This window comes from Pelobates fuscus, chromosome 5 (assembly GCF_036172605.1).
Source record: "Pelobates fuscus isolate aPelFus1 chromosome 5, aPelFus1.pri, whole genome shotgun sequence".
Lineage (NCBI taxonomy): Eukaryota > Metazoa > Chordata > Amphibia > Anura > Pelobatidae > Pelobates > Pelobates fuscus.
In genome coordinates this window covers 216634090-216657921 of record NC_086321.1, presented here as the reverse complement: position 1 = coordinate 216657921, position 23832 = coordinate 216634090, and the positions used below count along the sequence as shown (strand labels likewise).

The 23832-nt window shown below is 38.9% G+C and overlaps 1 protein-coding gene across 1 annotated transcript in view; it reads left to right on the top strand.

Annotated features, from left to right (window-relative positions):
• Positions 1-19104, top strand: part of OSTF1 (osteoclast stimulating factor 1) — a 42550-nt gene extending 23446 nt beyond the window's left edge. The window contains exons 4-10 of the mRNA XM_063457192.1: positions 4628-4691; positions 9499-9552; positions 11577-11684; positions 15227-15276; positions 16316-16394; positions 17124-17222; positions 18492-19104. Coding sequence (XP_063313262.1) covers positions 4628-4691; positions 9499-9552; positions 11577-11684; positions 15227-15276; positions 16316-16394; positions 17124-17222; positions 18492-18550 — 513 coding nt within the window. The 3' untranslated portion in view covers positions 18551-19104. The remainder of the gene's footprint in view (positions 1-4627; positions 4692-9498; positions 9553-11576; positions 11685-15226; positions 15277-16315; positions 16395-17123; positions 17223-18491) is intronic.
• The last annotated feature ends 4728 nt before the right edge of the window (positions 19105-23832 follow it).

Sequence of the window (23832 nt, the reverse complement as noted above, 5' to 3'; positions counted from 1 at the left end):
TATGGATTTTTATTTGCCTTTTTTGGGGCTGAAGAAAGAAGATTTTAGAAGAAAGAAAACATCGAATGGTAAGTTGATTTTATCTCATTTTTTTTTACAGGTTTTTAGTTAATGGTCCCCCCTCATTATTTTTAGGGTGAGGGGGGTAGGTAGGGAGATATTTTTTTTTGGGGGGGGGAGGGTTAACTAGGGTCCCCCCCCCCTTTGTATTTAGGGCCCCCACCCACCGCTCAGGGGTGGGGGCCGGGGGGGGACAATAGGTCCCCCCCCTTATTGATAATTTTAGGGCCCCCACCCGCCGCTCAGGGGTGGGGGCCGGGGGGGGGGGGACAGTAGGTCCCCCCCCTTATTGATCATTTTAGGGCCCCCACCCGCCGCACAGGGGTGGGGGCCGGGGGGGGGACAGTAGGTCCCCCCCCCTTACTGATCATTTTAGGGCCCCCACCCGCCGCTCAGGGGTGGGGGCCGGGGGGGGCAGTAGGTCCCCCCCCTCATTGATAATTTTAGGGCCCCCACCCGCCGCACAGGGGTGGGGGCCGGGGGGGGACAGTAGGTCCCCCCCCTTATTGATAATTGTAGGGCCCCCACCCGCCGCTCAGGGGTGGGGGCCGGGGGGGGGACAGTAGGTCCCCCCCCTCATTGATAATTTTAGGGCCCCCACCCGCCGCACAGGGGTGGGGGCCGGGGGGGGGACAGTAGGTCCCCCCCCTCATTGATAATTTTAGGGCCCCCACCCGCCGCACAGGGGTGGGGGCCGGGGGGGGACAGTAGGTCCCCCCCTCATTGATAATTTTAGGGCCCCCACCCGCCGCACAGGGCGGGTGGGGGCCCTAAATTATTATTGATAATTTTAGAAAGCGAGCTGAGCTGTCAGTCAGACAGCTCAGCTCGCGAACGCGCATTCCGCGCACATGCGCGGTAAAGCGCTCAGGTTCTTCATAGGGCGGCATTCAATGCCGCTCTATGAAGAACGCGATTGGTCCAGCGCGAAGCCGTCCCATTGGGCCCCGCGATTTCGTCATTTTGACGAAAAAGGGGGCGCGGCCTAGCGGGGAGCTCGGCGCTGGAACGGAGGTAAGTTTTTAATATAAAACCACCGATTTTTTTTTTTTTTAATGAATGAAAGTTCATATAAAAGCAAGAAGGAAGGCTGGGGGACCTGTCTTTCTTGCTTTTATATGGTGACTATAGAGTCCCTTTAACGAGAATGGGTCCAAGTACAGATCCCTGAGGTACCCCACTGGTGACAAGGCCATGCTTTGAATATACTCCATTGACTACAACCCTCTGTTGCCTGTCACTCAGCCACTGCCTTACCCATTCAACAATATTGATAAGCCTTCTATATGCAACAGTGTCAAAAGCCTTACTGAAATCTAGGTAAGCAACGTTTACTGCACCACCCTGATCTATTATGTTAGTTACCCAATCAAAAACATCAATAAGATTAGTTTGGCATGGTCTCCCTGAAGTAAACCCATGTTGTCTCTGATTTTGTAATCCATGTGATTTTTTTTTAATTTTATTTAAGATGTTCAATTCTATCCTTTAACATGGTTTCCATTACTTTCCCTTCTACTGAAGTAAGGCCTACTCGCCTATAGTTGCCCGACTCCTCCCTACTACCTGAATGGAAGTTAGCGAATTTTGTACTCAATCTTCTGTGACGTCTCCTGTTAACAATGATAAGTAAAGTGACTAACTAAATCTGTTAGTGGCTTTGCTAGCACACCACTAAACTCTCTTAATAACTTTGGGTGTCCCATTGACTTATTTGTCTTTACTTTTGACAGTTGAAATAGAACCTCTTCCTCTGTAAACTCACCACGTAACAAATTACTCATTTGTCTTTTTTCCTAACTGAGGTCCATTTCCTTCATTTTCATCTGTAAATACTGAACAAAAATATTCATTGAGGCAGTTGGCTAGACCTTTATCCTCTTCCACAAACCTTCTTTCTTTTGTTTTTAATTTAACCCTCGTTTTACTTTCCTTTTCTCATTTATGTATCTAAAAAATGTTTTGTCTCCTTTTTTTATTTTTATTTTTTTACTTACTGCTATTTTCTCGTCTGTGTGTGATTTGGAAGCTCTTATAACTTGCTTAGCCTCTTTCTGCCTAATCTTATAGGTCATTCTGTCTTCCTCATTCTATTTTTTTTTTAAATTACTAAATGCTAACTTTGTTTTTTACTATTTTGGCAACATCTGCAGAGTACCACAGTGGTTTCTTAAATTCTTTGCTTTTACTGACAAGCCTAATGCAATTTTCTGTTGCCTTTAGCAGTGCAGCTTTTAATCATATTTCTCTTGGACTCCATTTAAATTGCTCCAGTCTGATAATGACTCCTTTACACATATTCTGATTTTAGAAAAGTCTGTTTTTCTAAAGTCTAAAACTTTTTTTTTGTTTTTGTGTGGTGTAACTTAGTTACTGTTCTTATATCAAACCATACTGACTGATCACTGGATCCTAAGCTTTCACTTACAGTAATATCTGATACCAAATCTCCATTTGTTAACACTAAATATAGTATGGCATCTTTACGAGTTGGCTCCTCAACGGCTTGTTTTAGAAACAATGCCAGTAGGGAGTTTAAAATAGCAACTATTTTGGTTTTCCAGTTCACATCAGGAAGATTAAAGTCACCCATGATAATAACTCCCCCTTCATTATCATTTTAGCTATTTTCTCAACTAGTAGATTATCTAACTCTTCTATTTGTCCAGGGGGCCTATAAATAACATCTACACGAGTCACTGTGTGATTACCAAATTCTACCGTAACCCAAACGGACTCTATGTTCGCCTTTTACTACGCTAGATTTTATACTGTCCTTCACATACAGGGCCACCCCTCCCCCTTTCTTGCCTTCCCTGTCTTTTCTTTATGAAGAGTACCCTGGTATTGCTATAGCCCAGTCATATCCCAGTCATTTTTCTCATTATACCATGTCTCCGTAACAGCGACTAAATCTACATTATCAGTTACCATTATTGCAACAAGTTCATGGATCTTATCAGGGGCGTATTAGCCGCGAGGCAAACAAGGCATTTGCCTTGGGCGGCATTTTCCAGGGGGCGGCAAAAAACGCCGCCCCCAAATGCCCAGGGCAAATGCCTTGTTAGCCTTGCGGCTAACTGACGAGCCCTCTGGGCGGGCGATCTGCTGGGCGGCGCTGGCGAGGGAGCACTTCCTCTGAGCTGTCTGCGGCGCGCGAGGGAGCTGAGCAGACAGCTCAGAGGAAGTGCTCCCTCGCAAGCAGCCCGCCAGTGCCGACCAGCAGCCACTGGACCACCAAGGAGAGAGGGGAACCCCCCCCCCCCCCCAGCATTCCCAAAGGTAAGGAGGCTGGGGGGGGGGTTAAATAAAAAAATAAAAAAGTGAGCGTGTCTGTGTGTCTATTAGTGTGTCTGTGTGTCTATTAGTGTGTTTGTGTGTCTGTTAGTGTGTGTGTGTCTGTGTGTCTATTAGTGTGTCTGTGTGTCTATTAGTGTGTTTGTGTGTCTGTTAGTGTGTGTGTGTGTATCTGTTAGTGAGTGTGTCTGTTAGTGTGTGTTTCTGTTAGCTAGTGTATGCGTATCTGTCAGTGAATGTGTGTGTGTGTATTTAGAGGGCGGGGGAAGGGTTGGGTGGGGGTGGCGCGGGCGGGAGGGGGGCGCCTGAGTTTTGTCCTGCCTAGGGCAGCACAAAACCAGGATACACCACTGGATCGTATTCCCTAAACTGCGAGCATTTGTAGACATGACTCTAACCTTATCATTTTTTAACACACTTGCTACAGGCACCGTCTGTCCTTATTTTGGGTTGATGTTTTATCACCCTTTTGCCCCCCCAACCCCTCCTAGTTTTAAATACATCCTAGCAAAACCTCTGAACTGCTCACTGAGAACATTTTGTTCCCTTTTGAGAATGCAAACCAACTTTTTTGTACACTTGTTTTCCATTACAGAGCTACCATGAGAAATTAAGCCAAAGCCCTGCTCCTGACACCATTCACCAAGCCACAAGTTAAAGTCCCTAATACGCATCCGCCTGTCGTTCTGAGTGTTATGCACAGGCAGAACTTCAGAGAATGACCGTGTGGAAGCAACCTGCCATATATCATTGGAAAAAACACTAAAAACTCCCTTTACCTCTGAAACCTCATTGCAAGCCAAGTAATTTGTCCCTAGATGGACAAGTACATCTAATTCTCCTTCCTGCTTTTCTCACTTAGCAATATTACAAATACATCTCCTGTCTCTGTGAGCAGTTGCTCCAGGAAGACCTCTCACAAGACCAATATTGTCTATCTCCACACCTCTTATGATAGAATTCTACAACAACAACTGCTTTCTATCAGGCCTCACCTTATCCTTTTTGTCATTGGCTGCAGTCTTGCTCAACTTTGACATAGAGAATGGTGGTTCCACAAACTCGGTGCCTGAGACTGTTTCCATAACACAACTACTGGGTGCCTAAGAATGTCTCCACAACACCACTACACTCAGAATGCAATATTAATATTAAAATTACACTATTTATTTATAGAATCCTATCTAAATTGGCTTTTTTGGGTGTCTCTTGTTCTGTTGAAATAACGTCTCTCTAACTTTCTTTCTTTTTTTTTTTTTTTTTTTACCAGAGTGATACAAACTGGTGGAAAGGCACTTGTAAAGGAAAAAATGGCCTTATTCCAAGTAACTATGGTAAGCCTAAGAACCTTGCATAATAACACTGAAGAATAAAAGGAAAAAAATTAATATATTCCATAGATGAATTGTGCAAACACAAATCGTAACTTATTCAGGATTTAATATTCATTGGGAGAGGAACTGTATTGCTAAAAATGTTTGTTATGCAGTAAAATAATTTGACTTGCCAAGTTGGCACAAGAAGAATATGTCACAAGTTGGGTTATATTACTAAGGCACAAACACAGCAGTGTTTTCTAGTAACTGAATTTTAGACTTAGACAAGCTTTTTAAAGCCATTTTAATTCAGGAAATATTAGGCAGTTTCCATTGGATCCCAGTTAGAGAGGCAATTACATTTTATTGATTTTTGGTTTTCTTTTCGTAATTTCTTTGTAATTATAATTAACATAGCAGAAACATCCTTTGAAGTTCATTGGGGTATTAATAGAATTGCAGAGTCAGTACAGGACATAAAGACGTAACTCTAGACAGTGTGACTCTGACCTTCTAGATATTTCCTTGTTAATAACTTTCCATGATATGCTAATTTTAAAATAGATTTGAGTAAACTTTTTTCCAATGTGATCACATCTTCCTGTAATAGTTTTGTCAAAGCTTTAAATTAAATTCAGGAAAATTTGTGTATCTTTTATAATGTTAGTATGGGGATTGCTTGAGTTGTCCAGTAAACCAAAAATTTATTTACGCACCAAACTGAAAAAAGGAAACCGGCTACAAATAAATACTTGCTTTAATTTTATTATAAACAAAAAAAAATAATAATTTAACTAAAAATATACTAATATGACCTTGATGCCAATGAGAAATGTAAATTTTCTAGGGTTGTTTAACATTGTCTTTGCTAGGCCCTATAGTTAAGAAATATATATATTTTCTGAGGTGAACAATAAAATGTAAAATTAGAAATAAACACCTCTTGTTTGTACAACTAGGAGCCTCCATCTTGGCTCCCTGTCCGTCATTATTATAAGATTGTATGTACATATAAAACACTAATACTTTCATTATTTAGTTATGGCACTGTATTTTATGTATTGTGTTTCCCATTTTGGGGGGGTGTGCTTGGGATATCGACCGATATCTCTTTTAAAGTACAAATACCGATATTATTATTATTATTTTTTTTTTTTTTATTGGAGGCCTTTCAGGCTTATGGCCTATAACTGGTACCTATATTCTTGGTGATCCGGTAAAATATACTTGGACAATTAATTTCAAGATGGGATCATCAATCAAGTTACATGTCATTTTGTATGGAAAATCTACCATGTCTCTCACACACAGCACAAGAAGACTGGGAAACTACTCTCTTTATCATGGCAATCTTTAAAATACGCAATGCCAACTTCCCTCATGCAAGGCATGTCCTGCCTGGCCTGAAAAGCGCCATGTCGTTACCACAGTGACGGTTTGGTAGGTGGGAAGCGTGGTCAAGTCTGTGATGCTCTGTCAGTTTCCCCTCTGCCTCTCCTCATTGCCTGATGGGCCAATAAAATACAAACATTTAACAAACATTGAAAAGAGGCCCGTGCACTAAACATGGCTTGTTAAAATAAGCCAATTCTGTATGCATGTTCAATCATTCATTTGGGGAAGTTTCCCCTAACATAGATTTGCAGTATTCTATTAGGGGGAGTAAGCTAATCTATGTTCGGGAAAGTTTCCCCGAACATAGATTTGCAGGATTCCATGCCTTGGTGAACTGGTCTATGTTCTGGGGAATTCCCCCGAACATCGACCTGCTTTCTAAAACACGTTTTTCCCGAAAATAAGCCCTAGTGCGTTTTTCGGGGAGAAAACGAATATATGATTCAGTCTTATTTTCGGGGAAAGAAGGTATTAATAAATGATTTGTACACACCTATAGTTTTGTCTCACACTTGGCACAGTTTAGTATCTACTCCTTTTCACTAGATCTGATATTCACTAAACTGTGACCATTTCAAATTTCAGTGTAAAATAATGAAACTTAAAACCTAACTGGCTTGGATACATTTTTTTCAATTTGGCTATTTGGGGTACAATTTCACATTCATTTTGAATTCCCAGTTACTCAAAACCTAGTGTAGATCCATTTATATGTTTAAACTTTAAAAAATTAGTTATGATCATTAAGCAGTGTTGGTTAACTTTGACATCATGGATGTTTGTGAGCTAGCTGTGATAGGACTGTACTGGATTTAGATGATGCAAGCCTCTAAACATAGCTATATTTTTGCCATATATGGTTAAAATAATCTTTTAATAGCTTTTAAATGATCATTATGTCAACACTATTCTTGTCCCAACCAACGGATACATGCACACTTGGGGAATTAAGAACTGTAAAATAAGATTTGTTGCTCTTTACAATTTTTAAAAATGCTACACACTTTGAGCATTTCAGATCTCAGCTGGCAGCGAATTCAAAGCTCTGCGGGCCACATTTGAGATGCTATGAGTGCCAAGACTTGGAGTATTAATATCTTGGCTAAAATGCCCGCTTAACACATTAAGACTTTGGACAGTAAAAGCATGCAGACAGAAAGGTCAGCCAATAAGGTCAATGGGTCTCCTGCTGACTATGACAAAAACACAATAAATGAGACTACACCAAAAGTTGGCATTTTATTTATCATTTTACCATCCATAAAAATCTCATAAATTACACATACACTTATATAGTTATTTAAGTAACTTATTATCAAGCCAAAGTACTTAGGCCAATCTGCCTCTGACTATCCTGACCGCTGTATTAACTAATAACCATCACTACCCTTCATTTTCTCATTTACCGTAAGTATATTTGTCCCCCTCAATAGAAGGTCATGATCGCATTATATAAAAAGAAAGCGAAACTTGCGAATTGAATAAAGGGGTGTGGAAGGGCTGCTCTTTTTTTGGTATATCTTAGATCAACCAATGTGAGCTTTCCTACAGCGCACCCCATATGTACGGTGAGTTTGTGCTGTTATTGCGGTCTTATAACTTTACACTGCATAGTACACTGCATAGTACACATATTCAACCACTGGTACTTTCTACCTAGCTACCTATGGAAAAACATGAAAACCTAATTTTTATTACATTTTAAAATAACAGCTTACATGTATTCTTGCCTCAACATGAATAATTGCCTGTTTTGAGTGTGTCTAAAGCTTACCATGGTTCAATAGGGTGGTCATTTTAAATCCTCTTTTGCTGAATCATAGCTTATTTGACCAAAAACTGTGCAGGTAATTAAGGACTAGTATGTTCTCAAATCCTAATGCCATGCACAAGCATTGGTATCTCAAGTCTCAGACCTTTTCAAATCATTCTAATGTGTAGATTCTTTGTTGATAAGATATGCTTCAAGCCAGAGAGGCTTACAAAATAAGGCATAACATGGCTATATAACAAATAATTTTTCATTATCAGTAGTAACAAAATTGTATTACCTTTTCCTTACACTTAATTACTGGTCCACAAGAGAAGGTAGTCAAATTATAGCTATTCATAGTGTATGCATCAAAACTTTAATTTTCCTAAATAAGATAAATGAAAGAGAGAAAATATCCACTACCACATTTTAGTTTTTATGGTGCAATGAGTGCCCTGGTGTTCCCCAAATTTAAGTAGTCACACTATTTGCTGCTTACTTGTGGTCTGCAAGGCATCAGTCACTGCCTCTGCTACAAGCTGTCTGCTCTGAACTAAGCCATGCACTGCTCGCTAACTAATAAAAACCTCCACGCAGAAGCCTCCAGTCCTCAACAGAGGAAGTGAGTGTCAACCAGGGAATCCGAAGTAAGCAGTCAAACCATTAACAAATGGTGTGACTACTCTCATTGCGGTGGCACCAGGTCACACCTGGCACCATAACCACTGCCATGTGATGTAGTGGTTATGGTGTCTGGGGCTTTCTTTTAAAGAGCTTCCTTTGTGCCAAATGAGAGCACCATTTTGCATACGTTTTGTTTTATCCTGATATTATTTGTAACTGTTCCAACCAAAATGAAACCTATCCAAGTCAGGTTTCTTTAAATCATCGTTGTGGTATTTACTTCATATAATAAAGTAATCTGAGTGTTTTTGGAAACATCACAAACCATAAGCCTATTTTCAAACTTTGTCCGGTGATGATCTGAGACAGGAGTGGGCAGGCCAGAAAGGGTGGTGGACAAGGGGCTAGACTACCTGAGACCACATCAGACATGTCCCTAAAATAGGGGGCCTGCTCAAAAAGCAGGCTTGTCTGACCACTGCTGAAGCTCTATGTATTTAATGGTGTGCTTTTTGGGGACAGTTTCCTGGGTTAACCAGATATCAGACACCAGGGAGCAAACTTGGGACAGTGGATCAGAACAATCCAACCAGATCTAGGTTGGACGGTATGGAAGGTATGCTTAAGTCTTAAGTCTCCAGAAACTTACAAATATTGTTTATTGTTAAAAATAAATCTATAATAAAATATATTTTTATCTAAGACTTTGGAATGGTATCCTTATTTATTAATTGCTCTTAACTTTGTATGTTAACCTAATTGTCTGTGTATGTTATTAGATTTCAATTTTAATTGTTCTTTCAAACTTAATTTAAATTTAGAAACCCCAAATCTCTGAAAATTAGGGACAACGAATACATATTCTTGTGATCAGCATCGCAATAAACACAGTCCTTAAACAGGTTTCTGCATGTATATTGCTATTTAAAGGAACACTATAGCGTTGGGAGTACAAAAGTGTTATATATTGCCTATAAGTTTAATTTCTGTTTCAGAAATTGGTTGGTGTATATTAATGAATCCTAAATCCATTATGTGTCTCTTTCTCCTTAGTTGCTGAACAAGCAGAGTCTATTGACAACCCACTGCATGAAGCTGCCAAAAGGGGTATGTGATGATCTGAAATTGTGTATTAATAGACTTGGAATGAATACAGGATTTTACTGAATGGCTTTGTACCTTCATTTTTATTCTACTGTTTTGATTGTGATGATTTTATTTTTCTGTCTTCATGTTGCTTTTGCTTATCCAGACATAACCTATGTTTACATATGTCATGTAAATTGCATCTACAGTTAACCATTAGGAAGCTGGTACTATCTTGTATTGGAGCTGTAATCCTGGAGTAAAAGTAATGTAAATAGCAAAATATTAAAATATGTAGTTGGTCGAGGGACCTGACAGCCAAGGTGGCCAGACGTGTTAAAGCTCGGCTCCTGCAACACAGGGCTGAATTTAGGCATTTCTTACCCAATACTGCTCACAAAACGGCTTTGACCAAGCAGCATCCTAATACTGAACGGAGCGAGGCAATAAATATGCTTGTCTCATGTCGTCACAGCAAGAATCCACACCGTCTGGCTGCAAGGCCTAGCAAGACCTGGCCTGGGAACCGGGGGAGGCGTACGATCTCCCGAACCCGGACCGCTCACTGACAAGCGACAACCCAGATGGCCATCCCTCCCCCTCCCCCCCTCTGGACCGGTGGGGGACATCCTGGTCTCCACTGGGAGAAAACACCTCCCTGCAACTACGGAATCTCTTATACTCTGAGTCCACATGACGAGCACAAGATGGCCGCAACACCTCAGCCTCCACATGCCAAGGAGGGATCAGACATCCAGACCTGGCGGGAAAACTTCGAAGCCCAGTTTGATCAACTGTGCCAGGCGTTCTGGCAACGCATCGAGAGTCGAAACTAACGAGTATCGCTGATCCATTGAGAGGGCACGTCGGCCCACAGATACGGGACTGGGGGCCCACAGATATGGGACTGGGGGCCCACCCAGTGGCACAGCCAACTAGCCTCCCAGATACCCGGAGGATTCCCATTAAGGCCTGGGCTCAGGAAGGTGGAAAGCCCTGGCGTTGCACACCCACTGCGGTCCGCAAGCAGAGAGCCTGGCTCAACACACTGCTTCTCCTGAATGAGAGCGGCGCAAACCTGTCAGGCAAGAAGTCTGCCGGTCTTCGCTGGCCTATCTGTGGCATTGGATGAATGACTATCTTGAAACGTCCTACTGTTCTACTGCGGGGACATTTACTCTTCTCTCTAAGCAATCTCCGTGCGTTTTAGTACCCAGTGGCTATAAAGCAGAGTTACCGTTAACTACTGTTTAGCATGTTATAATTTTTTTTTTTTTTTATCTCATTGCCTTAGCCTGCTTATCTTAGCAAACGCCCAACCCTTACCTCAGTAACATTAGTGGGCCTAGCATGTTATTTGCAGATACTTTATTCTACCTACACAGAATGTTTTAATATACTCAGCAATAAGTACTCCGTGGCATTCCTTAGTTAATGGTTGCATTTTATACCACAATCTAATTGTGCTTCTATATTGGGTGTATGCCATGCTCTGTATTCTTTACTGATGTTTTGAATGTCTGGAAGGTGATGTTAGCTAGCAAACATATATTCTAAGCTCTATCTAGACATATTATTAGCCTGTTTAAAAATATAAAATTTTGCATCTTTCCCCATTCACCTCAAATGTAAAGCGTGCTCATAAGCCTGAGGATTGCCATTGGGGTACCTCAGGCTTGCTGTAATGTTTCTCATGGACTGAAAGCATCCTGATTGGGTGGATACCTTAATTTCAGTAGTGCTCAATGTAGTACTGGCCAGACTTGAAAATCTTACCTAGGGTATCCCTTTAAAGAAACACTAATAGTATTGTAGTGGTTATGGTGCCAGGAATGGCCCTCCCCACTGTAAGGATTCTTTGTACCTGGAGATCGCTGGTGCTCACCTAGTGCTTGCTTTCTGATATGGTTTAAAGTGTTACTTTTGTTTTAATATCTATTAATTTGAACACTTTTTTTTGTTTGTTTTGTTTTTTTTATTAATACCATGTATTTTAAGTGCTTATAAACATAAATATTTAAAATATGTTCCTTTAAAAATTTTAGGTAACTTGAGCTGGTTGAGAGAATGTTTGGAAAACCGTGTTGGTGTTAATGGTTTGGACAAAGCAGGAAGTACTGCATTGTACTGGGGATGTCATGGCGGACACAAAGGTAGCTTTATTGCTTTTTCACCATTTTACTGTGCTTTCCAATGTGTCTGTCCCTTTGTCTTTATCAGCCTTATCCCTGTTATTTTTCACATTTCTTCTCTCTACCCTTTTTGGAACCTATTTCTCCTTCCATTTACTGACTTGAGCACTGTAACTACATTGTGTAACGATTTCTAGCTTCTCCCTTGCTCTCATCCAAGTAATATTTTAATGCGTCTGTCTTTTCATTCCTTGGAGTTATAGGCTAATGCTTTATCATTGTGCTTTCCACTCTTTCTTTCATTAAATGGGATTTTTCACTTTTCTTGTATAGCAACCGTGATTGCAATACAAAAAAAAAATCTTTTCAAGCAGAGCAACAATGCACGAATCTGGAAGACACTATTAAAACATCCTCATTGTTGAAAAAAATTACATAAAATTATTAGAATCCAGTAACTCAAATCCAGAAGTCATAGTGAAATGAATAAAAAAAAAAAAGCAGAGAATTATTGAATAGCCGTGTGTGTCGAGCTTCACTTCAAGAGGGTTTATATCATAAGAACTACCTTCTATGGTTTTATACACCTGCCTGTGCCCACTTTGCGCTGGGTAATTCACTCAAATCCAAAACTTGACAATTCCTTATCCAAGCTGTGAATATAGCTGGGTTCAAGCATTTCTCCAGATCAGTTATATTTGCCTCTGTTTGAATGTGATCTAAACTGAAAACAAATCATTTCAAGACAAATGGCATGACCCATGGCTGGGTGTATGTGTATGTAAATATGGACAGTTGTAATCAAAAGTATTCAACCCCCATTGAAAATCAGGTTTATTGTCAAAATTTACTGACTTCCAACTGTTTGCAATGAACAAATCAAGCAAAAGCATTTGAAATATCTCCGCACAACTAATGCTTTAAGTGGTTTCCCCAAATTCAACTTAAAATGCAACTTATGACTTCTCCAGTCTTAAAAATTATTCAACCCCTATATTCCAATATACAGGGAGTGCAGAATTATTAGGCAAATGAGTATTTTGACCACATCATCCTCTTTATGCATGTTGTCTTACTCCAAGCTGTATAGGCTCGAAAGCCTACTACCAATTAAGCATATTAGGTGATGTGCATCTCTGTAATGGTCTCTGTAATGGTGTGGTCTAATGACATCAACACCCTATATCAGGTGTGCATAATTATTAGGCAACTTCCTTTCCTTTGGCAAAATGGGTCAAAAGAAGGACTTGACAGGCTCAGAAAAGTCAAAAATAGTGAGATATCTTGCAGAGGGATGCAGCACTCTTAAAATTGCAAAGCTTCTGAAGCGTGATCATCGAACAATCAAGTGTTTCATTCAAAATAGTCAACAGGGTCGCAAGAAGCGTGTGGAGAAACCAAGGTGCAAAATAACTGCCCATGAACTTAGAAAAGTCAAGCGTGCAGCTGCCAAGATGCCACTTGCCACCAGTTTGCCCATATTTCAGAGCTGCAACATCACTGGAGTGCCCAAAAGCACAAGGTGCGCAATACTCAGAGACATGGCCAAGGTAAGAAAGGCTGAAAGACGACCACCACTGAACAAGACACACAAGCTGAAACGTCAAGACTGGGCCAAGAAATATCTCAAGACTGATTTTTCTAAGGTTTTATGGACTGATGAAATGAGAGTGAGTCTTGATGGGCCAGATGGATGGATTGGTAAAGGGCAGAGAGCTCCAGTCCGACTCAGACGCCAGCAAGGTGGAGGAGAAGTACTGATTTGGGCTGGTATCATCAAAGATGAGCTTGTGGGGCCTTTTCGGGTTGAGGATGGAGTCAAGCTAAACTCCCAGTCCTACTGCTAGTTTCTGGAAGACACCTTCTTCAAGCAGTGGTACAGGAAGAAGTCTGCATCCTTCAAGAAAAACATGATTTTCATGCAGGACAATGCTCCATCACACGCGTCCAAGTACTCCACAGCGTGGCTGGCAAGAAAGGGTATAAAAGAAGAAAATGACATGGCCTCCTTGTTCACCTGATCTGAACCCCATTGAGAACCTGTGGTCCATCATCAAATGTGAGATTTACAAGGAGGGAAAACAGTACACCTCTCTGAACAGTGTCTGGGAGGCTGTGGTTGCTGCTGCACGCAATGTTGATGGTGAACAGATTAAAACACTGACAGAATCCATGGATGGCAGGCTTTTGAGTGTCCTTGCAAAGAAAGGTGGCTATATTGGTCACTGATTTGTTTTTGTTTTGTTTTTGAATGTCAGAAATGTATATTTGTAAATGTTGAGATGTTATATTGGTTTCACTGGTAAAAATAAATAATTGAAATGGGTATATATTTGTTTTTTGTTAAGTTGCCTTAAAATTATGCACAGTAATAGTCACCTGCACACACAGATATCCCCCTAAAATAGCTAAAACTAAAAACAAATTAAAAACTACTTCCAAAAATATTCAGCTTTGATATTAATGAGTTTTTTGGGTTCATTGAGAACATGGTTGTTGTTCAATAATAAAATTAATCCTCAAAAATACAACTTGCCTAATAATTCTGCACTCCCTGTAGTTTGCACTATTAAGCAGTAGAATATTGCATTAAATATGTAGAGATATACCGTATTTATTCGAGTATAACGCGCACACGTGTATAACGCGCACCCCTAATTTTCGATTAAAAATCGGTATAAAATTTTATACCGATTTTTTTTTTTTTTTTTTTTTTTTTTTATTTATTTTTTTTTTAAATCTAAAATTAGGGGTGCTTGTTATACTCGAATAAATATGCTCCGATAATACCGACCGCCGGGCTCATTACAAGCCTGGGGGGGCAGGCAGCAAGCGTTTACTCACCTCCGTGCAGCTCCTCCAGCTTCCCAGTGTAAATCTCGCGAGACCCGCGGCCAGCTCTGACGGCCGCGGGTCTCGCGAGATTTACACTGGGAAGCTGGAGGAGCTGCACGGAGGTGAGTAAACGCTTGCTGCCCGCCCCCCCAGGACCGTAATGAGCCCAGCGGTCCTGGGAGGTATAATCGGAGCACCCACTCGAATATTTATTCGAGTATAACGCGCACCCCTAATTTTAAATTAAAAATCGGTACAAAATTTTATACGCGTTATACTCTAATAAATACGGTAGATATTTTATTGAAATCCACCTATAACCGTAACACACTTACAATCCTAGACAAGCATGACTTTGAGACATTGACTTGTTTATGTCATAAGCTGTCTACAGCTGTTAATATTAAATGCTGATAAGAAATTAAAATTAATGAGAGCACACGTGGGGGAGGAAGGGAGGTTCGCAGAGGGAGCTTTGAAGGCCTAAGGCCAACCCTGCCTGTGGACAGCTGGCAGCACTGAATCTAAGCAACACCTAATCCGTGTCTGCAATAAAGATCCATTTTAGACAGAATGGATCTGGGTGCCAACAACCATAAAAATGGTTGTGTTAGAGATTTAAACATATAACCCTATCCGTTACCATGTGGCATCCTTGGAGTAATGAAGATCATGTTTATATAATATGTGTATATATTTACCTGTTTTAAACCTCTTGTTTGTTCTAGATGTTGTGGAAGTACTTCTTTCCCAGCCGAGTATTGAATTAAACCAACAGGTAAAACACAATGGGGAACCAAAAACAAACAAAACAGAATTTGGATAAATAACTAGATAAAAGCTGAAAATTACATCTTTTTTTTTTCCATCAGATGGCTTTTTATGGAGCCTGCTTCAAGTTAAACAAACAAACCAGGAGTATTTGTATTTTGTATGTAGAATCAAATATTGCTATCCTAAAGGGAGAATTCAGATATAGAAAAACAAATGCTGTTTTTGAAGATCAAATTGCATGTAACAAACTCAGTTGGCTAGAAATTTAAAGGGATGCTCTACGCACATTAACCACTACAGCTCTTTGTGCAAATAGTTTATGGGTGCTGTCCTATTTTTTTTTTTTTTTTTTTTTTTTCAATCTGTGTGCAGTTTGACAAAAAAAATGGACTCTAATTAGTTTCATATTGTCCATGTTAATTCCCATCGACAAGGACGTCACTGATAGGCAGAGATCAAGATGTAAATCATGCATAATCATTGTGGGTGAGATCCCATTTTTTTTTATTAATGTCATATTATTGTACATGTGCAAAATATGTGTGTATATATGCCTATCCACGGTCCTGCACTCGCGTATTGTCTAGTACTTGCCACGGTGCTCTTTCAGCCAAATTTTATATAAATATCCACGAAGAAAGGCACTTACTGAACTTCTTCATCAAAGAAAAGCATTTTATTTACCAAGAATAGGTTAAATCGCATCGATGTTTCAGTCTGTATCCCGGTTTTCGGTACAGACTGAAACGTTGCTGTGATTTAACCTACTCTTGGTAAATAAAGATGTTTTTTTCTTTGATAAACAAGATCAGTGAGTGCCTTTTTTCGTGGAGAGAGAGATGGATATAAATGTACCTTTTCAAGAATACATATTACACCATTCTGTATATATGATACATTCTTTTGGGTATCATTTTAATACGCATAGACTTATTTTCTTTTTTAAAAAGCCAAATAAGTACTGGTATAATAACTGCTAATCCGTGCTGCTTTACATGTACTCTGATTCTAATAATTACATTGTTTCCATGGAACTCTTCCAGAACAAGCTTGGAGACACCGCCCTGCATGCAGCTGCATGGAAAGGATATGCAGACATTGTAGAATTGCTGCTGGGGAAAGGTGGGATTTCTGTTGTATTTCTATGCACAAACGCATACAAAGTGATGTCACAAACCATATTCCATCTGGTATATACATCAACTTGCAAGTGATCTAAAATGTGTAGTTAACCTAACCTCTAAAATGTAAAGATAAAATAAGCATTTAACCCCTCAAGGACCGATGACGGTTCAGGACCGTCACCGGAAACATCCCCTTGAGGACAGGTGACTGTCCTGAACCGTCATAACGGTGTGATGTACTTACCTGATCGCTGTCGTTCCCCCTGCAGCCCAGGCAGTCTTCCCGCAGGGAATTAGGACCCTGCGGCCATGTGATCGCTCTAACAGAGCGATCACATGGTCACAATAGGTGTCCTAGTGTCTCCCTGCAAGTGTAAAATGAAAAAATGAAGTAAAATAAAAGCAATCAGTGTAAATAAATAATAATATGTGTATATATGATATCTATATATAGTGTGTGTGTGTGTGTGTGTATATATATATATATATATATATACTTGTATACATAATGTCATACAAAGTGTATTTTTATATTTATATATACATATATTAATATAAAAATACACTTAGAATTAAAGTACACACGTGTGTGTGTGTGTGTGTGTGTGTATGTATATGTATGTATTATCACATTGCCTCTTTACATGCTACTGATTATATAATTTGGTTTTTAACTTTTTTTTTTTTTTTTTTTTTTATTAAATCGAGTTTATTTATTTTTATTTAGGCTGCAGAACAGATTTGAGAAATAATGAAAACAAGTTGGCACTAGACATGGCAACAAATGCTCAGTGTGCCTCCCTGCTTAAAAAGAAACAAGCACAAGGTAACATTACCTTTTAACTTTTTTTTTTTTTTTGGAAGAGAGCATATTTTGATAAAACTTGGAATTATTCATTAGACCCCAGAATTGCAAAATTTGGGAAAAACCGAACTATTTTTAAATGCTCATTTCAGTTGGCAGAAGAATATAAGTGGACATTCGACCATACTGTGGTTATTTCTGACCAATGTAACCTGTAATTAAGCATTTTTGTTTTGTGAAATATCTCCTTATCCATATTTGTCCATATAAATGAAAATTAGGGATTCACTTGTTTGATTACATTAGGGGCATATAATAGCAGGAGAAATTGGGAGCTGGTATTATTTGTGGTGGGAAATTAGTCACAGCCATGGTATTGCATTATTACACCTCTTGAGCAGAGTATTCCTATTTTATCATTTAATCAGTTATTGATTGCAGGGTAAAACACACAGTTTTCACTTTTTTTATTTTTATTTTATTTCTTCTGACTTTTCGAATTTTGAAGAATGCAACTAGTTTGAAATGTTAAACCTTTCTATCTGTAATTTTCCTCTAAGAAATATGTATTAAAACAGAACACAAAAACAAGACACCTCCTAATAAACATAAAGAGGATAAGGAGAATGTTAGTTATCCAAACAAAATGCATATGTGACAAGTTCTGAAAATAAAGTTCTCTCATAGGATACATTTTTTTTTCTGCTTTAAAAATGAAAGAAAATTTACATTTAAAACACAAGAACTTTAGTAATGTTGGCTGCATCTTATGCCCCTTTAGTCTGTGTGCTTAGTGAAAATGCTCAATGCTATTACACTACAGATATAGTAATCTCAACATTATAATGTTAAAGCCATGTTATTAAAGACTGTAACTAAGCAGGTAAAGAGGAATTATGGTCTTTAGGGGGAAATTACATAACATATATCATAATGGACAGTTGAACATCATAAACTAGTGTAATCAACAATTGATTTAATTTTAATTCGCTCGTCATGCCATGTAAAGCCAAGGAATAAGATTTTTTTTTTTTTTTTTTTTCTGGTCTGTAACACAAAACTGCTGGTGTAAATACCATTTTATTTTGCGTCTGATATGTATATGGCTCCGATAGACACTGGTTAAATTTCAAGTTTATCATTAATTCCAGGATCCATAGTCACATAAAAGACTATTTTGTTATGAAAACAAATAACTAATCTAAATCTCTGTAAGTTGGTGAACACATTTGCATTTTAAAATGCACATTATATGTAGTTGCTCTAAAACAAATGTAATTTTCTTTATAGGTATTGTACGAACAGCCAGCAATGCTGAAGAATATCTCGATGATGAAGACTCCGATTAATTAATGATTGCTTTGGATGGGATTTTTTTTTTTTTTTTTTTACCACTTCCTGTCTCGTTCTTCCATAAATTGCCTTGTATATATTATTCAAGTAACAGTGCAGGAGGCCTTCTGAACATCTTGTATTGTCCCTGTACAGCCACACAGGAGTACAGAGTTTGTACAATTAACACTGACTGTACTGATTAATTCACAAGGCTCATTTCAGCAAAATATAGCCACAAAAGTGCTAATTCTTGCCACTCTGGATGTCTGCAATATCATTTCTTTAGATATTAAGAAAAATAGGGATCATGGAATGCCTCATTAATAATCATTGCCACGGTTCTATCTACAACCTACTGTTTCATAGAGCATACACTTTTAAACAGGCTCTCAGCATCACAAAGAATATATTGTTCCAATAACTATTCTGGGGAAAACAAAGTTTACTCTAACATCTCTGCTTTGAATACTTTGCACTTTCATTTTCATTCCTTTTAGAACTCTTTGAGGGTTTTTTTTCCTTTCCTTTCACTTTTTTCCCTGCATGATTTTTTTTTTGTTTGTTTGTTTTTCTACTTTTTTTTTGTATTTTTTTAGTTTATTAAAGTTTTGAGTTTAAAAAACAAACAAAAACTTCAACATGGAATTTCTAATAAAATTTGTTTTATGTATCAGAAATCAAATCTGTTATATTTAACCCCTTGAGGACGCAGGACGGTTCAGGACCGTCATCGGCATTTTTGCGTTGCCGACCGACGACGGTCCTGAACCGTCCTAAATTTAAAATGTACTTACACGATCGCCGTCGTTCCCCCGGCGGCGATCGGCGGTGCTCCCGGTGTGGGGAGACTGCCTGCAGCCCAGACAGTCTCCCCATGGCGCTTTAGGACCCCTGGGGCCATGTGATCGCCCAACAGGGCGACCACATGGTCACAATAGGTGTCCTAGTCTCTGCCTGCAGGGGGACTGTCTGTGCTGACAGGCAGTCTCCCTGCCAGTGTAAAATCATAAAAAAAAATTAAAGTGAAAGGTAATAAAAAAAAAATATTATTATATATGTGTATATATATATGATATATAGACATATATTATACCTATATAATATATGTCTATATATCATATATATAATGTCATGCTAAGTGTATTTTTATATTAATATGTACATATATTAATATAAAAATACACTTATAATTAATTTGCACACGTATATATATAATATATATAATAACTATATATATTGTATATATATATTATAAAATACGAATAATAAATAATTTAAATTAAATTAAAAAAATTAAAAATAATAATAAAAAATTTAAAAAAAATTATATATCTATACGAAATTTTATTCTAACTGTATTTTGATATTAATATATATATATTTATATCAAAATACACTTAGAATGAAATTGTATATATATCTATGTATATTTAAATAAATAAAAAGAATGCGAACTATTCATATGTCGATATACAAAATTACATAAATAATTATATAAATATACACGTAGACTTCAAATATATAAATATGCATATATATTTAAATTCTACGTGCGTATTTAGGTAATATTTTTACATAATTAAGTTATTTTATTGATTGCAATTTAAGGGACCTGCCTGCCAACCCAGGCCGAAAGACCAGAGAATTTAATTTGCTATCACTGTATTTTACCCTGTAACGTTCTACGACACCCTAAAACATGTACATGGGGGGTACTGTTTTACTCGGGAGACTTCGCTGAACACAAATATTAGTGATTCAAAACAGTAAAACATATCACAGCGATGATATGGTCAGTGAAAGTGACTTTTTTTGCATTTTTCACACACAAACAGCACTTTTACTGATGATATAATTGTTGTGATACATTTTCCAGTTTTGAAACACTAATATTTGTGTTCAGCAAAGTCTCCTGAGTAGAACAGGACCCCCCATGTACAGGTTTTATAGCCTTTTTGAAAGTTACAGGGTCAAATATATAGGTCAAATATTTTTACATTGAAAATGGCCAGGTTGGTTACGTTGCCTTTGAGAGCGTATGGTAGCCCAGGAATGAGAATTACCCCCATGATGGCATACCATTTGCAAAAGTAGACAACCCAAGGTATTGCAAATGGGGTAAGTCCAGTCGTTTTTAGTAACCACTTAGTCACAAACACTGGCCAAAATTAGCGTTCAATTTAGTTTTTTACACACAAACAAATATGAACGCTAACTTTGGCCAGTGTTTGCGACTAAGTGGCTACTAAAAAAGTCTGGACATACCCCATATTGAATACCCTGGGTTGTCTACTTTTAAAAAAATATGTACATGTGGGGTGTTATTTAGCAATTTATGACAGATAACAGTGTTACAATGTCACTATTGATACATTTTAAAAATGTATGTTTTGAAACCGCAATATCCTACTTGTACTTATAGCCCTATAACATGCAAAAAAAAAGCAAAAAGCATGTAAACACTGGGTATTTTTGAACTCAGGACAACATTTTGAATCTATTTAGCAGTTTTTTTCATTCGCTTTTGTAGATGAGTAAAAGATTTTTCACATAAAATTCAAAAAACGTGTATTTTTTTCAATTTTTCATCATATTTTTTCATTTTTTTTTAAATTAAATTAGATGAGATTATATAAATAATGGTATGTAAAGAAAGCCCCTTTTGTCCTGAAAAAAACAATATATAATTTGTATGGGAACAGTAAATGAGAGAGCGGAAAATTACAGCTAAACACAAACACCACAAAAGTGTCAAAAAGATGCCTGGTCGCAAATGTGCAACATCGCAAAAAAAGTCCAGTCCTTAAGGGGTTAAACTTTTTTGCGTTAAATGTTTAGAAACAAATACTGACTTGTTAGGCTAAAGTGATAACACCTGATTGATATGTTTCAACTGCAACCAGTATTAAAAAAAAAAAAAAGTATTAATTAAAAGTGTGATTTTTACAGGATTAAACACATGTTCTCAAACCGATGCTGTAGGTTGCAAGGCAGATTGGTGGATAAAGGGCAAATCTGCATTTGCCCTTTAAAAAGTCATGGCAGAACGCATTTTTTACACTTGTAAAAAAAAAAAAAAAAAAAAAAAAAAATTACTCGATGTATAAAATAGAAGTAAAACCTATTTAATAATAGGTTCCTCCTTCTGCCAATCTATTTTCTGCATGAAGGACATCTGTCAACAATTTTACATTTTAAGTAGCAGACTTTAAAAGGAACATCAGTGCACATGTGACAACGGTTCAGTCACACAATATGTCATATTGTCACAAGTGCATATAATTTATTATTATTAATGCGGCAAAAAATCCTGCAGCGCTGTAGAATTGGTGGACCAACAGACCAGGATTTGCAGCAAGATGAGTTAGATGCACAGGAACAGAGGGTGTTGAGAGACCAGTTTAAACGAGCCTTTGTTCTAGGGGGTGTGGTTTAAAGTGACACAAGAGGTAAGGGAAAACTGTATTTCATGGGAAACAGTAGGCTACCAAAATAAGAAAACAAACAGGGCACAATACAAAAAAAGGCTTATATAGTGAATGTATGCTTAGCAACTCTGATCCAATATTGTAGATATACATAGACACGATATATCTAAACTAAAAAAATAAACACTTCTCATTGAACACTGCAGCGCCACTCCAAACAAGCACCCCAAGGAGGACCCGCCCCCTACCATGGCATACTAAATCAACGCGCTATCTGCAAAGATGCTCCCGTTGTGCTGAACGCTCCTGGAGGAAGTCTCGTACCCAATCAGACTTTCTCCATTATAGATTCATATTGTGTTCATACAGTGCGGCCCTTGCCCTTGCCAAACAGTCCTATTTTTCCTCTCTCATTAGTTCATGTTCTCGCAACCCCAGGCATCTCTTTGACACCTTTAATTCTCTTCTTCGCCCTGCTGTGGCCACCCCCAAAACTAACCTTACTGCTGATAACTTTGCATGTTACTTCACTGACAAGATTGAACAGCTAAGGAAAGAATTCTCCCCTCCTTGCCTTTCTGTTTCTCAATCACACATAGATCATGCCTTTCCTACCCTTCAGACATTGTCCCCAACTACTGACCAAGAGGTGGCTGCTCTTCTTTGCTCCTCTCGCCCCACCACTTGCCCGCTCGATCCTGTCCCATCTCACCTTATCAGATCTCTCTCCACTTGTCTCGTGCCTTCTCTAACACACATCTTCAACTGCTTGCTCTCTTCTGGCATCATCCCTGCTGACCTTAAACATGCCACTGTAGTACCTATACTAAAAAAAAAACATCCCTCGACCCATCCACCCTCTCTAACTACTGTCCCATATCCCTGCTCCCTTTTTCCTCAAAGCTTCTGGAAAGACTTGTCTTTACCCGTGTGTCTCATTTCCTCAATTCCAACTCTCTCCTTGACCCCCTTCAATCTGGCTTCCGTCCTCTCCACTCTACAGAGACTGCCCTTATCAAAGTTACTAACGACCTAATCATAGCTAAATCCAAAGGCCACTACTCCATACTAATTCTTCTTGACCTCTCAGCGGCCTTTGACACCGTTGATCATGCTCTCCTTCTTCAAACTCTTCAATCACTTGGTCTCTGTGACTCTGTCCTCTCGTGGTTTACCTCTTATCTCTCCCAACGCTCATTCAGTGTCTCCTTTTCTAATGATACCTCCTCGCCCCGCCCTGTCTCGGTTGGAGTCCCCCAAGGCTCCGTCCTTGGTCCCCTTCTATTTTCTCTTTATACTGCCTCTCTTGGCAAACTTATTACCTCTTTTGGATTCCACTACCACCTGTACGCCGATGACACCAGCTATATCTCTCCTCCCTGGACCTCTCCCCTGCCGTCCTGCAACGTGTCACTGCTTGCCTTTCTTCCATCTCTGACTGGATGTCCTCCCGCTTTCTGAAACTCAATCTCTCAAAAACTGAGCTCCTTGTCTTTCCTCCTCCTAATACTGATCCTCCTCTTTCGCTCTCCCTTCAAGTTTGTGGTACCAACATCAGTCCATCCTTTCAAGCGCGCTGTCTTGGCGTCATACTTGACTCTGGTCTCACCTTTGAGCCTCACATCCAGCATGTTGCCAAATCTTGTAGATTCCATCTTAAAAACATAGCCGCATCCGCCCCTTTCTTGCACCAGATACTACCAAGGAGCTTGTCCATGCTCTAGTAATTTCCTGCATGGATTATTGTAACCCTCTCCTGATTGGTCTTCCCAATAGCCGTACTGCACCCCTACAGTCCGTAATGAACGCTGCTGCTAGATTGATTTTCCTCTCTAGTCGTTTCTCTCACACCTCACCCATCTGCCAGT